Source organism: Corvus moneduloides, chromosome 3, assembly GCF_009650955.1.
Source record: "Corvus moneduloides isolate bCorMon1 chromosome 3, bCorMon1.pri, whole genome shotgun sequence".
NCBI lineage: Eukaryota > Metazoa > Chordata > Aves > Passeriformes > Corvidae > Corvus > Corvus moneduloides.
In genome coordinates this window covers 47,293,715-47,308,688 of record NC_045478.1, presented here as the reverse complement: position 1 = coordinate 47,308,688, position 14,974 = coordinate 47,293,715, and the positions used below count along the sequence as shown (strand labels likewise).

The following is a 14,974-nucleotide window of genomic DNA, read 5'->3' as shown; positions in this document are numbered from 1 at the left end:
TTGCTCCCAAGGATTGTGCTCACAGTTATCTGTTAAAATAGATGACTTCTTTGAGACTTTTTGTAAAGAATGGTTAAAATTTTGTTTTCCATATTCCAGCAGGTTTCTAGATACAAGTAGATTGCAGGTATATTTTAAAAACGCTCACCTACTTTCTACTTCTTCATGTGTAGAAATAAAGCTTTACAGATTCATCTCAGCAATGAAACTGCATTTTATTGTAACCATGGCCCCTGTATAAATGTGAAATCTTGTGGACTTATTTGGCTTCCTGCCACTGCTGAAGATATTAATGTTTTCTTTCTTAGTCATTCTTTTTCTGTTTTCTGTTGCCTTACTGAAGCCCTCCACATGTGTGGATTGCAAGGGGAAGTGTGAGATAAACTAAGTGCAGCTGCATGACATTTACCCTGCCCTGGCCCAATTACAAATAGCAAAGACTTATTTTGTTTCAGTGACTATTTCTGTCTAAGGAGAGTGGAAAGTACACTGTACCCTTCCTAAGGGGAACCCAGTTAACTCAAAACACAATTAGTGCGGTGGCGTAATAGAGACATTTACATGACAGTATCTGAAGTTCAGCCTTTATAATGGGTAGTGTGTGGCTTCTGATGAGACCTACAACAAGGTGTGGCATCTGCTTTAATTTTTTCTGTCTTGTTCTCTGAGAAATTTAGTTCCGTGTTGTGCTGAGACATATCCCTACTACTCTCCTCGTGCTGTTCTGACGGGGCAGTGTCCCATTCATGTCCTGAACATTTCTTTAGTGAAGACTGGCAAATAGACTTGTTCAGTTGTTGGTCTGTCTTATTTGTGTCCTTTGTGCATCTTTCCTCCTTCCCTAATTGCAATTTGGTTGAAAAAAAAATTGTGAACTACGTGTCCCAGAGGTAAGACAAATGCTTAAATCTGCTCCACAACTAAATCTCAAATGCCAATTTTTTTTTTCTTTTTAGGAATAGGGCACAGGGATGATAGCAATGGCATTTTCATTGCTGGGAATGTCTTAAATTTGGAAAAGCAGAAGGATATCTTCTCACCCTGTTTTTTTTTCCCTGAGGCAGGAAAACTGTACTTCGTATGTTAAATGTCCTTAATGCAGTTGTTTGTAGTTCTATGGTACCATAAAACAAACTACCTTAGCACTAAGATGTTTTGAACTTTGCTGAATGTCTACCTGAATGGTAGACAAAAATGCAAAAATATCTCTGCAAAGTTAACCTTTCTTTTCTGAGACCCTAAGTTCATGTTTACAAAAAAAAAGTTTCAGTGTTCTTCATTTGGACAGCCCAGTAGGAAAGTTGAAAGAATCATTTGACCTAACAAGACTGGCCTGATTTACTCCTGAATACGTATAATGGATATAATTATCTGACAGCTCCATTACCACTTTTTTTTTGCTCTGCACAACCACATGCAATCCTACAGCTGTCCCATGTTAGTACATTCTGTTTGATCATTCTTCATCTTTTCTGCATAGGCTAGTCATTAGATCTGTGTGGAACCAGGAAAGAAAAAGCTAATATTTAACTTTCCATCATTATTTGAAGTGACAATCCAAACTATGAAGTGTAGGCTTTGACACATCCTGAAGGTTAAGGCTTGTCATTCATGTTCAAAGTAACAAACAGCTGCTGTGGTTTAAGACATTGCATTAGCAATATTAAGCTTATATTGGACTATTAGCTGGAGCTGAAAGGGTTGATGTGATAAACTATTGCAGTTTTCTGTGCTAAATCCCTTCTCAGCCCAAAATTCTGCAAGTGAAGGACATTCTTCCCAGTTCCTGTTTGCCTTTCCTAAATCTAGGTCTAATTTGGGAGTAAAAATTTTGCCTTAGTGAGTGCAAAGGTGAAAGTTGTCAAGTCTGGCCGTCAGTTGTGATCGTGGTATCTATTTTTAGCAGGAAAAACCCATTGCTCTGAGTCTCTGTTTCCAAATTTTAGGAGGCTGAAGGCTTCTAAAAGATTTGCTAACTCAGAGAATACAGTCATATTTATAAACCCCCTCTGTTTTAATATTCCAGATCATTTAACAAATACTAATGGAGGTTACTTAATATTCCTGTCAGTTCACTGAACATGGGCAAGAGATACAAGGAAGCTCAAGGTCAAACAGCAGAACCAAGGGAGGGACTTCAGTGTATTGACTCTTCTGCTTTACCTTCCAGAATGTTCCTGTAATCTTAAAGCATGAGGGACTTTGAGGGGAAATCACTTGCTTGGGTTTTGGCGATTTTTCCTTGTCTTCAGACTATCTAGCTGATGATAAATGTGTGTTAGCAAAGCTCATTATAGTGTCAAAATGGAGCCATTATGTAAGACGGGACCGTTCCCAACATGTTCCACTGATGGCCAGAAGAGCTCTTAGGAATTTTTGGTGCAATTGTGTGAAAGTTTGCATAACTAATATGTAAAACAAGTTTAAAAAATAAATGCATTAGTAGCAAGTACTCATTGTATCAAACAGTGAATTAACAGGTATTTCTTTTAGATCACTGTAGGGTTTTTTAATGAAGATAAGTTTATTTTCTGGGAAAGGATGGGCTACATGCTGTGCCAATACTTCTTTGATGTTTTGTCCCTGGCCCTGCTTTGCGGAGTAATGTTTTGGAATACTGCACATGTTCATCAACTGGACTGCTATGAGTCTGTATTTTAAGTAAGGGATTCATTTCTAATTTTACTACAGGAGGTAAATCAAATATATTTTGAGTCATGTAAACCACCTTTTAGCAGGGCAGCAGAGCCAGAGTTTTCACTTTTTTTAAACAAATGTTTTTGTTGCAAGGCAAAAGGAAAGCGTAAAATATGGAATTTGAGTAAAGAGCATCTGTGAAAAGAATAGGAAAATGTGTTAGGGGAAAAAAAGCATAGCTAGAAAGAAGGCCAGTGTTATTTATTTACTGCTTTTGTTCTTTTAAATACTAAGTTTTTCCAGAGAGATTTAAAAGTAACAGATGTGAAGAGGTATTTATCTTTATGATAAGTTTACAAACTTCGTTTTTAAAACCGGGTCTTGTTTTTGTACAGTGTCATGATAAAAGTCGTCAGTGGCTTGCTTTATTGACCCATTTGCAGACACCCTTGTTCCTCCAAAAGCAGTGAAGACGGGTATTAATAGACCAATAAAACATGCCCTGTCATGTTCAGCAAGCATGAATACATCTGCTGAAAGCTTATGTGAACCATGTGTGAAATGTTTTACAGGGTCTTGCTGCTGGTAGAGTGATTCATAGTTGCATTGGATTTTATTTATGTAAAATAGAAGTTCTTGAATTACCTAATTTAAAACTTTGAATATGCAATGTAAAATTATTTCTGTGTGTTACTGTGGATTATTTGCCCATTGAGAACTGAACTAATGTTTGATATAAGTGATTCAGACATTTGGATCATTTTGTGCAACAGCAGATGGTTAAGAAAGAGCTGCCATGGTATGCAAATAAATGAAGGGCTCCCTTACAAACTATAGCTGAAGTTTAAAGTCTCCGACTTCTGCTCCTTCTTGGTTTTGCAAATGGGTTTGTGCACTTTTAAGACATGTTTTTCATTCATATTTCCTTAATACGTTTTTGGCTGAACCTCATATAAGAATCTTCGTCGGCGTGATAAACTGAGTTACTGTAAGTGTTGCTTTTGTACTGGGGATCCTTGATATGCTCACTAAGAGCTGCCCTTCCTGATGGTTATGATTGCATATTTTGTCCTGCAATTTCATTTTCTAGAAGTTTTTTGTTTCCTGAGATGATTGTTTTAAACAGGGTTTAAATTATGGAAGTAGTTTAATAAAAAAAAAATCTCAAATAGACAATTTCTAACAAAACAGTAACTGACCTTGCCAACAGTAAAATGGGAGCACCCTCAGCTGTTCTTCATTTCCCATTGGAAATGATGATCAACAGAGCTGGATTTGGATATTTTCCCTGTACTCTCTTGCTGACATTATGTAAACTGTAACTGAAGTTGGCTGTTTTCTTCCAGCGATGGTGAGGGGTTCAGCTCTCTTCATCCCACCACCTCCTGCCACCCTGACAGCATCAGGGGTGCTTGCGATCTGTACCCGTTTCTTGGTGACAGAACTTGTGAATGAGGTCATTCTGCAGGCATTAGTTAATCGAATGTCTGAGCACTATCAACTACAACTAAAATTAATTTGACTTCAGAGAGGTTTTTATATGAGAGTCTTAGGAGTCTTTTGGGCCAGGTGATGTCCGCTTTTATACACACTGCTGACAAAACAAAGCTTACAAAGCAGTGAAAATTTCTCTAGAAAGAAAGAGCTGTCAAGATGTCAGATTTTACAGCCTTTGCAATCTAGAACCGGTTAGGGTTTTCCCTTGATGTTTTTTAAATAGTGTTTAGATCTTGTCCTACATACCCTTGTAAGAATGTGGTGTGGTTGGTGGACACTTTATGTACAACATGAGAGTTAAGCTTGGAAAAAAATGGCATTGTTGGAAAATTTTGCTGAAGAAAGGATGTGTCTGCCTCTGTCTGAAGCAGCAGAAGCTTTAAGGGGTATGTGGTCATAAGAATTTTTGTGATTAAAATCAGCTATATTCTGGCAAGCAAGATCATATGCTAAAGCACATCCATATGGACATAACTGGCTTGTTTTGTAGCTCAGAGACTTAGAATAGTTATGTTTTTAAGATTTCAGTCTTCAAATTTGTGTTCAATTCTTGTGTGTTTTTTGAAGTTATATGCTCATTTTGGGTGCTTGAAGCTTTTGCATAATGTTCATGTAGTGGACAGTAACTTTTTCTGCCATGATTTCCAATCCTGTTAATGAAATTCATACTTGTTTAGGAATATAATTTTGTAAGAAATCATAGAATTAATTTTCTTGTATACATTGAGTTGCAGTGACTGTTTAAGCTTCTTCAATTCCTTCAGTTGATACTGGATAATGTCTGCATTGCTCTTGCTGCTCAAAGGCTTCAAAAAGCAAACATTTTCAACTTATGGATCTTCTGAAAGATTTCTTTAACTTCAAAATTGTTTCAGGATACCTTTCTAGAGTATTTTTTTCTTATTTGGATGTAAAACCAATGATTATAAAAATCACTGCCAATTTTCAATATCATCCAGCGAATTTCAGTAAATACTGTTTTTTCACTGAGCAGATTGGTTGTTAAGGAAAAGATTGTGTTTCGTCTTCCAACAGCTCCTGATTTTAAATTTAAAATAAATTGACCTATATCTAAATGGAAAAAAAAGGGACTTGATATATGGGAAACTACTTGAATTAAATGCTCATTTTGACATTTTGCCAGTCAGGGGAATTTGCACATGCTCTGGGCTGAGTTAAGATATTAAAACAAAAATACAGAAACAGAGGAAAGTTTAGGCTCGACTTTGTAAGTTGTTATATGCATAATAGCAAACATGTGGTTTCTCTGTTCTTCACTTTCCTTGTATAACTTAATAGTATGTCTGAAAGCAAAGGTATTTTGATACAGCTCTGTGTTACTTGGCATTGCAGAATTCTCCTACTTTTTCCATTAGTCTCAAATTATCTTCTCCCTTGTAACACAGCACTTCTGGGTGATATCCATAAGGGAGGAAAATTAGAGCTGAACGGATGGATTCTATTTCATTTGTTACTGATTTCATGACAGATAATACCTTGCTAGAAAACTATAGGGTCACACAGAATTACTTCTTGCTCATTTCTAAGTAATTTAATTGACATCACTTTGAGGGAAAAGATTTGTTGTACAAGAGGGGTTTTTATATTACTCTTTTAAAGAATATCTTTTGGCTTAGTGTATGTTACAGATGTAGCTGAACTGAGAAATTACAAAATTTTTAACATTTTTGTGCTTTAAATTTTTTTTTATGTAGCTTCTCATTACTGATTTTATTTTTTTCTAAGCAAAACAGCTGTGATCTTTTCTGGTTTGGGTTTTTTTCCCCCTCCTTAGAGAGTACCTGAGGGTGTGACAGTATGTAAGACAGATTAAAGTAATGTCTAGCTTTGAAGACATGAGTGAATTAGTGGCATATTAACACCTTATGAGTCAAAGGAATGGCAGCTGAATTTGGATTTTGGGAGAAAGTATTTGATTTGTGTTAATTAAAACACTGTGGAAAGTAATCCAAATAAATACTTTAGATACAAAAGATTTTGAGACGTGTTGACCTTACAGTCAAGGTGATAAAGTTCAGTAGATGCATCACTGAAATGCCTCTATCAGTCCCTGAGAAAGTTAATTAATCCCTGATACCCCTGACACTTCTAAATTGCAACTTTATTTATTTTTTAATACTTTCCATCATTCCTCACCCTTAATATGGGAGCAGAAGAGGTACAAGTCCTCCCTCACAAACCTTCATTTTTTTCAGTGCAGTCTATAAGAATTTTTAACACCTGTTGTAATTAGTTTTTTTCTTGACTACAAAGGAGAAATTGTAGGAACTTCTCAAGTTTGTTTGGGATTGTTGGTTCTTGGTAACTGGGAAGGGGCTGAACTTCAGGTGTACTCCAGGGTGGTCTGCTTTTTGAGTTTGTTTTGTTGTTTCGGAGTTTTGGTTGTGGGGGTTTTTCTCTCCCCAGTCCCTCATGAGGGCTATAGTTGGCTGTTAAAGTTCAGTGTGATGATACAGTCATTAAAAAAGATTTATATTGAATCTGTTGACAGCTCCACATATTTTGTATTTTTTGAGAAGAAAATTTTGTTTGAAGCTGCCAGTATATTTATTCTGATACTTTCGTGTATTCATCCCCAAAAGAATTTATTTGGCACCATGGCACCCAGAGTTCTGTTTGTTACTTACCACACATTACTCACCTGTGCCACACTGTTAACTTCTGTGAGCTGACACATGTTCAGTTTTGGTGTTTTCATGTTAGTCTTTGTTTCATTTTCAGGAGAACTGCCTTACAGATGACATCGGCATATCTAGGTGGAAGGAGCAGGTTTTCCTGTCACACAGTGCTTTGCTGGCAAAGAGCTGCCAGGCTGCAATGGAACTAGCAAAGCACAGCGTTGAGATCCAGGACATGGCATTCCAGTATGGCAAGCATATGTCTATGAGCCATAAGGTACACCTTTTCCTTTTGTTCTGGGAGCTTAAATATAGAAAGGCTTGTAAGATGTGTTGCTCGTGAGCTCTGTCATATACTGCATGACTTACGCTGTAGGCTTTGGCCAGCAGGTGAGTGTTGGGAAATTTGACTGCTGTATGGAGTGAGGATGTTTGCAGAAACTGTTGGTATGAACAGTGCTTGTGAACTACCAAAATTGCACTCCTGGCAACGGAGCTCATTACATTCAAGGCTCTGTTAACTTCCTCTAGCACATCTTTCTGCAGCAGCTTAAAACTTTACCTTCTCTGCTCCTGCATTATTCCGAAACCCACTGTCCCATTAACAGGAGTTGCAGGAGGAAACATGTCATAGGATATGTTAAATTGGAAGGGACCCACAAGGATCATCAAGTCCAACTCCTGGCCCTGCCCAGGACCATCCCCAAGAGCCACACCATGTGCCCAAGAGCATTGTCCAAATGCTTCTTAAACTCTCTCAAGCTGGTGCTGTGACCGCTTCCCTGGGGAGCCTGTTCCAGTGCCCAACCACCCTCTGGGTGAAAAACCTTTTTCTAATACCCAAACTAAACCTCCCCTGGCAAAACTTGGGGCCATTCCCTCGGGTCCTGTCACTGGTCACCACAGAAGAGATCAGTGCTTGCCCCTCCTGTTCCCCTCACAAGGAAGTTGTAGACTGCAATGAAGTCTCCCCTCAGTCTCCTCCAGGCTGAACAGACCAAGTGCCCTCAGCTGCTCCTCATATGGCTTCCCTCAAGGCCCTTCACCTTTGGACACTCTCCAATAGCTTAATGTCTTTCTTACATTGTGGCACCCCAGACTGCCCCCAGCACTGGAGGTGAGGCCGCCCAGTGCAGAGCAGAGCGGGACAATCCCCTCCCTTGCCTGGCTGGCGATGCTGTGCCTGATGCCCCCAGGACATTGTTGGCCCTCCTGGCTGCCAGGGCACAGCTGACTCGTGTTCAACTTGCCATTGACCAGGAGCCCCAGGTCCCTTTCCACAGCACTGCTTTCCAGCCTCTCATTCCCCAGTCTGTACGTAATGTGTTGGGTCTTGGCTGCCACCGTGCAGAGATTTGTACTGTAATGTTCAGCTGTCTGCAGCAGCATGGGCTGAGCCATATGCCCTCTGAATAACCCACTGTGGAGGGAACTTCCATAGAGGGCAGCTGGAAGATAAGGAGGGTGGGCAGGAGCAGCCGGCGCCTCTAAAGCAGTAGGATTTCCTGGACAAGGTCTCTGACCTCCCCTAGAAGACTTTCAGTCTGCAGCTAGAGTTAGTCCAGAGGAAAACACAGATCTGCTTCTGCTGTATTGCACCACTTGCGAGGTTAGATGTAGCTTGAGACAGGCAGACAGACGTCCCATCTGCTTCAGCTGAGTTGATTTATGCTGTTTCTAGTTCCTGCAAGAGAAGGAAGTGGTTTTATAAAGCACAGTTTTACTGCCACAGAAATGCCACTATATGCTATTACTAGGTACAATTCTACCAGTAAATTACTTCAAGTGCAGTTATCTCCTTAATATTTTGTGTATGCTTTAATATTAATATATTCACCATTGACACATAGTTGTGTATTGAGGATTGCATAATTTTCATAGAAAGCTCCTAGCTATATAGCATTTGCTCTGTCAGAAGGAAGGTCATACTGTGTCCACTTCCTCAGGTACTGAAAAGTAGAATGTAGTACCCTGCACAGATGAAAACCTGATCTTCTTCCCACCAAAGACTGGATCATTCTCTCCTTTATATTTTTTTGTTTCTTGCCACTCTGCAGTCTCCTACCTAGCTGTGTCCCATGGCTTGCCCAGCTCTGCAAGGTGTCCTTTATCTGTGTCTTTGCAGACTCTCTACATGCTTCTCTTTACCACATCTTTCCACCACTGCTTTGCTTTCAACATCTTTCTATCCCTCCCCCAAACTTGAAAAAGTGCAACCAGAGTACAAGTGTCAGAGTAGGAAGTGATAAGTAGGTGTAGAATCAGGATGTGGACCTCAGTTTGAGGGGTGTGTGGATACATATAGACTCTTCCTGGGAACTGAATGGGTGTGTTCTTCTTTTTCAGCTACATTCAGACCTGCAGCCATTTGTTAAAGAAAGTTCTACTGACACCATGGCCTTCAGTTTGAATTCTGCTCCTGCAATCCTTCATCAGGAATTCCTTGGAAGGGAGGCATGGCTTAAGCAGATTAGAGAGGTAAATTAAAGCACCGTTTAGAATTTCCTGGTTTTGCCATTTGTTTATCTCTTCCTATCTATACTTTCAATCTGCAAAAAAAACTTAGAAATTAACAAAAGGTTTACCTATGCTCTCCAGTGCATATCTCTTTCATCCACGCTTTCAACAAGGGGAAATTTAGGGACCTGACAGTCAAGCTCTCTCAGACTTTTGTATGTCAGTGTAACAGGCAGATTCATTTGCGTGGAGCATATGTGTGTTCCTCTGCGCTGCTTGTGCAGTCCCACGTCTTAGTGTAAAGCTACTTTCGCTGGCAGTGTAAAGCAGAGAACTTCAGCCATCACAGTGGTTGAGAGGTAGGCACACATTTCCTTTGCCAACATGATGCTGGGAGTAGTAATTTTCAATGGAAGGGGAAAGATCTGTGGGACTTGGCTTTCTGACCACCACAAAATAGATCTAGCTCTCTGATATTACTCTTCATTCTCTTATTTAGCTGGTTTTTTCCTCTAATTTTTACATGAGGAAGGCAATAAGAATAAAATAACTGTGTGGTAACTGTCTTGTACCACAGCAGGATTCAGGTCCATGAATAGCTTCCTGGGTATTGCTGAAGCACAAATAGATAACTGTAAAAGACAGCAAGAGGCGAAAGGGGGAGGGAGAAGCACCAAAATGGCCAAAATTAAGCATTCTGTTGAGTTCGTGCATCAGTTGGACATGTTTTGTCTGTCTAAACAACAGTGATGACTGCCATTTGGAAATTCATGCCTGTTGTTATACAGTTTGTTAGAAAGGCTGCTGCCTTCAATAAGAAGCTGGCTCTGTGCAAGCATATTCATTCAAGATGTGCTTGCCGATGGTTCCTTTCCTTGCTGGTTTGAAAGCAGGAATCAGGTACAGGATGTGGAGTCTAAACCTCTGCCTAGTTCTGCGTTCTAACCTGCCTTCACATACTGCAAACAAGAGGCGTGGTCTCTTCAGCTGTGAAATTTTGGGAGGTGTATGCAGAATCTACAGTATTAGAGTGGTATGGAATGGGGGGGAAATCTTAAAATAAAGTAAAGCTATTGTCACTTTGAAATTAGGGACTGGTAGCTGAGTAGTTCATAGTTCCTAATCACTGGTAGTGCCTGATGAGGAATTTTGGAATTCAACAGTAACAAAAGAAGGCTTATATGCAAGTCGAATGTAAATGGATTTGGATTATTGCAACTGGAGAATAATGGCATTTCCACAGCACAGTGTATAAAAGCTCTGAAACCATTTCCCATCTGCAGAATCTAGAGGAGGTTGCAGGACTCCAGGAGTGCCGTCTGTCTACTTACTAAATTTTCATACCAAAAATGGGCATTATAGAAACAATGAAGCAGTTCTCGGTGAAGGGGGTGGAGGTGCCAAGTGACATGTACTATGCAAAAGTATTTGCTATCTACTAGTACTATTGTACTTCATACATTTATTTTTATGCATACACATATATACTTTATACATGGTATTTACTGTGCTACCATTACTACCAACTACAATGTGGAACACCTAGTCCAGGAGCCTTTCTTGACTTGTGTTGGTTTAGAAAGGAAGATTATCTTTGATTAACTACAAGCTCTTTGAGATATCATCCACAGTCACATTCACTATGTATTCAGTGTAGGCCAAGCACTCAAACCAGAAACTTTCTCACGTTGGCAGCGCCCATAAGGGTACACTCATAAGCCACCCTCTCATGCAATGTAATTTCATAGAGTCGCAGAATGCCAGGTTGGAAGAGACCTTCAAGATCACTGAGTCCAACCCATGTCCTAACACCACCTCAACTAAACCATGGCACTGAGTGCCACATCTGATCTTTTTTTAAACACATCCAGGGATGGTGACTCCACCACCTCCCCAGGCAGACAATTCCGGTACTTTATCACTCTTTCAGTAAAAAACTTTTTCCTAACATCCAGCCTAAATTTCCCTTGGCAGAGCTTAAGACTGTGTCCTCTTGTTCTGTCAGTTGTTGGCTGGAAAAGGAGACCAACCCCCACCTGACCACAGCCACCTTTCAGGGAGTTGTAGAGAGTGAAAAGGTCACCTCTGAGTCTCCTTTTCTCCAGGCTAAACAACCCCAGCTCCCTCAGTCGTTCCTCACAGGGCTTGTGTTCCAAGCCCCTCACCAGCCTTGCTGCCCTCCTTTGGACAAGTTCAAGTGTCTCAACGTCCTTCTTGAGCTGAGGGGCCCAGAACTGGACACAGTACTTGAGGTGTGGCCTCACCAGTGCCGAGTACAAGGGAAGAATAACTTCCCTGGTCCTGCTGGTCACACAGTTTTTGATACCAGGATGCCATTGGCCTTCTTGGCCACCAGGGCACACTGCTGGCTCATGGTCTGTTGGCTGTTGACCTGTACCCCCAGGTCCCTTTCTGCCTGGGCACTGTCCAGCCACACCATCCCCAGCCTATAGTGTTGCAGGGGGTTATTGTGGCCAAAATGCAGGACTGGGCACTTGGACTTCTTAAACTTCATCCTATTGACTCTGCCCATCCATCCAACTGTTCCAGGTCTCTCTGCAAAGCTCTCCTACCTTCCAACAGATCGACACATGCTCCCAGCTTCGTGTCATCCACAAATTTACTAATGAAAGACTCAATACCCTCATCCATGTCATCAATAAAAATATTGAACAGAACTGGTCCCAGTACAGACCCCTGAGGGACACCACTGGTCACTGGCTGCCAGCTGGATGCGGCACCATTCACCAGCACTCTCTGGGCCCGGCCATCCAGCCAGTTCTTAACCCAGCAAAGAGTGCACCTGTCCAAGCCGTGTGCTGCCAGCTTTTCCAGGAGTTTACTGTGGGAGACAGTGTCAAAGGCTTTGCTGAAGTCCAAATAGACAACATCCACAGCCTTTCCTTCATCCACCAGAGGGTCACCTGGTCATAGAAAGAGATCAGGTTGGTCAGGCAGGACCTGCCTCTCCTAAACCCATGCTGACTGGGTCTGATCCCCCAGCCATCCTGTAGTGATGGCACTCAATATAAACTGCTCCATTACCTTGCCGGGTACCGAGGTCAGACTGACTGGCCTATAATTTCCAGGATCCTCTTTCCTACCCTTCTTGTGAATGGGCATCACCTGGCCAGCTTCCAGTCATCTGGAGCCTCACCAGTGAGCCAGGACTGTTGGTAAATGATGGAGAGTAGCTTTGCAAGCTCATCTGCCAGCTCCCTCATCACCCTGGGATGGATCCCATCTGGTCCCATAGATTTATGAACATCCAAGCGGCTCAGCAGTTCTCTGACTGTCTCCTCCTGGATAACGGGGGACCATCCTGCTCCCTGACACCATCTACCAGCCCAGGAGGACAGTTGTCCTGAGGACAAACCGTCTTTCCGATAAAGACCATGGCAAAGAAGGCGTTAAACACCTCCACCTTATCCCCATCTGCAGTCACTGAATTCCCTCCCACATCCGGTAGAGAACCAAGGTTGTTCTTGCCCTTCCTTTTGCTGCTAATGTATTTGTAAAAACGTTTTTTATTATCCTTCACAAAAGTTGCCAAATTAAGTTCTAACTGAGCTTCAACCTCTCCAATTTTTTTTCTACATGCCTTAACAACCCCCTTAAATATTTCCTGAGATACCTGACCCTCCTTCCAAAGATGATACATCCTCTTTTTATTCCTTAGTTCCTTCAAAAGCTCCTTGCCCATCCAGGCTGGACATTTGCCTCGTCGACTCATCTTTCAGCACACAGGGACAGTCTGTTCCTGTGCCCTCAAGATCTCTGTTTTGAAGCACGCCCACCCTTCCTGGACTCCCTTGTTTTTAAGGGCTGCTTCCCAAGGAACTCTCCAAATAAGTTTCCTGAACAGGCCAAAGTCTGCCTTCTGGAAGTCTAGTGTGAAAGTTTTATTGATGCCCCTCCTTATTTCACCAAATATTGAAAACTCTATAATTTCATGATCCCTATGCCCCAGACAGCCTCTGGGCCATTTGTATGGTTTTAATAGATAAAGCACATGCCATGCACTCAGGCCCTGTCAGAAGCTTAACCAGTTGAGCAAGTCTGATGTAAAAGGTAAAAAAACATCTGTGTGTGTGAGATGAAGGTCAGAAAAAGTCAGAGCCAAACTACTACTGTGAGGATAAAAAAAGAAAAAAAAGCAATGGTGCAGTTGTAGTAAAGAAGGCTTAGGAGACTGGATGAGGTTGCTGCACGGAGAAGCACAACAGCCATTGACTTGAATGCTTGGCAGGAGCAGATCATGAGAAAATATTCTTGCTGTTGGTAATGAGAACATTATGCAGCACAGGAGGAGGCACACTGAGCACACCTTTCCTGGTATTGCTGCGGCTGAAAAGCATCTTCCTCAAACACGTTGTCAGATTCTCTGCTGCGGTGTGAATCTGCATGTAGGCAATCACTTGTTAAGGAACATGCTTCTGGTGTGTTCTAATATACAGTGAAACTACTAGGTATATTTTGAAGAAGCTGTTAGATCCAATCAGGTGAATAAAAGTTGGCAAATCAAAGAAGATTGGAATATACAAATAAGGAAGCAGTTATTGGCAGTGGGTTTGCTACTCCCAAATGCTATCAGGCTGTTTTCTTAATATGCATTCCAGAAAAGCTGGCTCTTGAGAAGACTAAAGAGAGAAGCAAAGGGGTTTTGTGGATCAGTCCCCTTTCTCCTTCAGAAGAATCAGTTCTGTTATCTACAGTTCTCCTTCATGTTCTGTTTGCTTAGTATCTCATCAGGTCGTTTCTCTATTTTATTTTTCCTCCCTTACAAAAATTAATTCATATTCCAAGTCCGGGCCAGCTTGGCAGCATCTCTTTAAAGCTGTGCTTGCCACATAGTGTTTCTCTTCAGTGCAGGCCTCAGCTCTTCTCCTTATCCCAGCTGGTCTGCTCTTTTGGCTGATCTCTGAAGTTCCCACAAAGGACATGGAGAGGTAGTGGTCCTAATCTACATCTTTTCAGAAGACACATTGCAGATGAAGTGAGATTTGGGGTCTTCCCTTGAGGAAGCTAGAGGGAAAGAAACAGGTGATTTTTTTTTTTTTCCCCCCTCAATGTGCCTGGAAAGAGAAGAGCTGGAGTTGGATGAAGTGATAATGGCACATCTGTATCTGATCTCGGGGAAGGATTTTCAGGTTGGTTAAGTGGGAATCCTCTGGTTCTTGCAGAGCGCTGCCACTGAGTGAGAAAGATGTCTTCTCTTCTACATCATTCTGTGAAAAAATTCAAGAAGTTGGACTACATATTTGTCTGCATCTGGGCAAGAAGAAATTTAAAATTTATTTGTATTTCTCCCTGAATATGTTAGGAGTTACAGGTTGTATTTATCTCTCATTTACTCAAAGGGTGATGCTGATACTTAAATCCAAATCAGAAGCACCTCTAACCTGGGTGTAACAGCTCTGGCAGGATCCACCAGCCCCTTTTGAGAGCTCTAGACTATTGCCTCATGGAAGTCAGTACAGGTATTCAGAGAGTTCTCTTTAAAGAAAGTAAATCCTGTTGTTGCTGATAGGAAGTACGGTTTATTTCAGAATCTCAGGGGAGAGATTAATTAATGCAAACAGCAAGATTTCTTAAGACCAAAACATTTTGGATTCACCAAATGTTTAACTACAAGTCATACTAAAAAAGCCTAAAAATTACACTGAGTATCTGCAGCTCTCATCTGAAACAGAACCATGTTGTGTAAGCTGGTAACACGTTTGGTTGTACTTTAGGGTTTTCTG

At 41.2% G+C, this 14,974-nt stretch overlaps 1 protein-coding gene across 4 annotated transcripts in view; it reads left to right on the top strand.

Moving 5' to 3' along the window:
- Nucleotides 1–14,974, top strand: part of PDSS2 (decaprenyl diphosphate synthase subunit 2) — a 118,086-nt gene that overhangs the window by 90,831 nt on the left and 12,281 nt on the right. For all 4 annotated transcript variants that reach the window (XM_032101394.1, XM_032101392.1, XM_032101393.1 and 1 more), the window contains 2 exons: nucleotides 6,877–7,050; nucleotides 9,120–9,251. In XM_032101394.1, coding sequence (XP_031957285.1) covers nucleotides 6,877–7,050; nucleotides 9,120–9,251 — 306 coding nt within the window. The remainder of the gene's footprint in view (nucleotides 1–6,876; nucleotides 7,051–9,119; nucleotides 9,252–14,974) is intronic.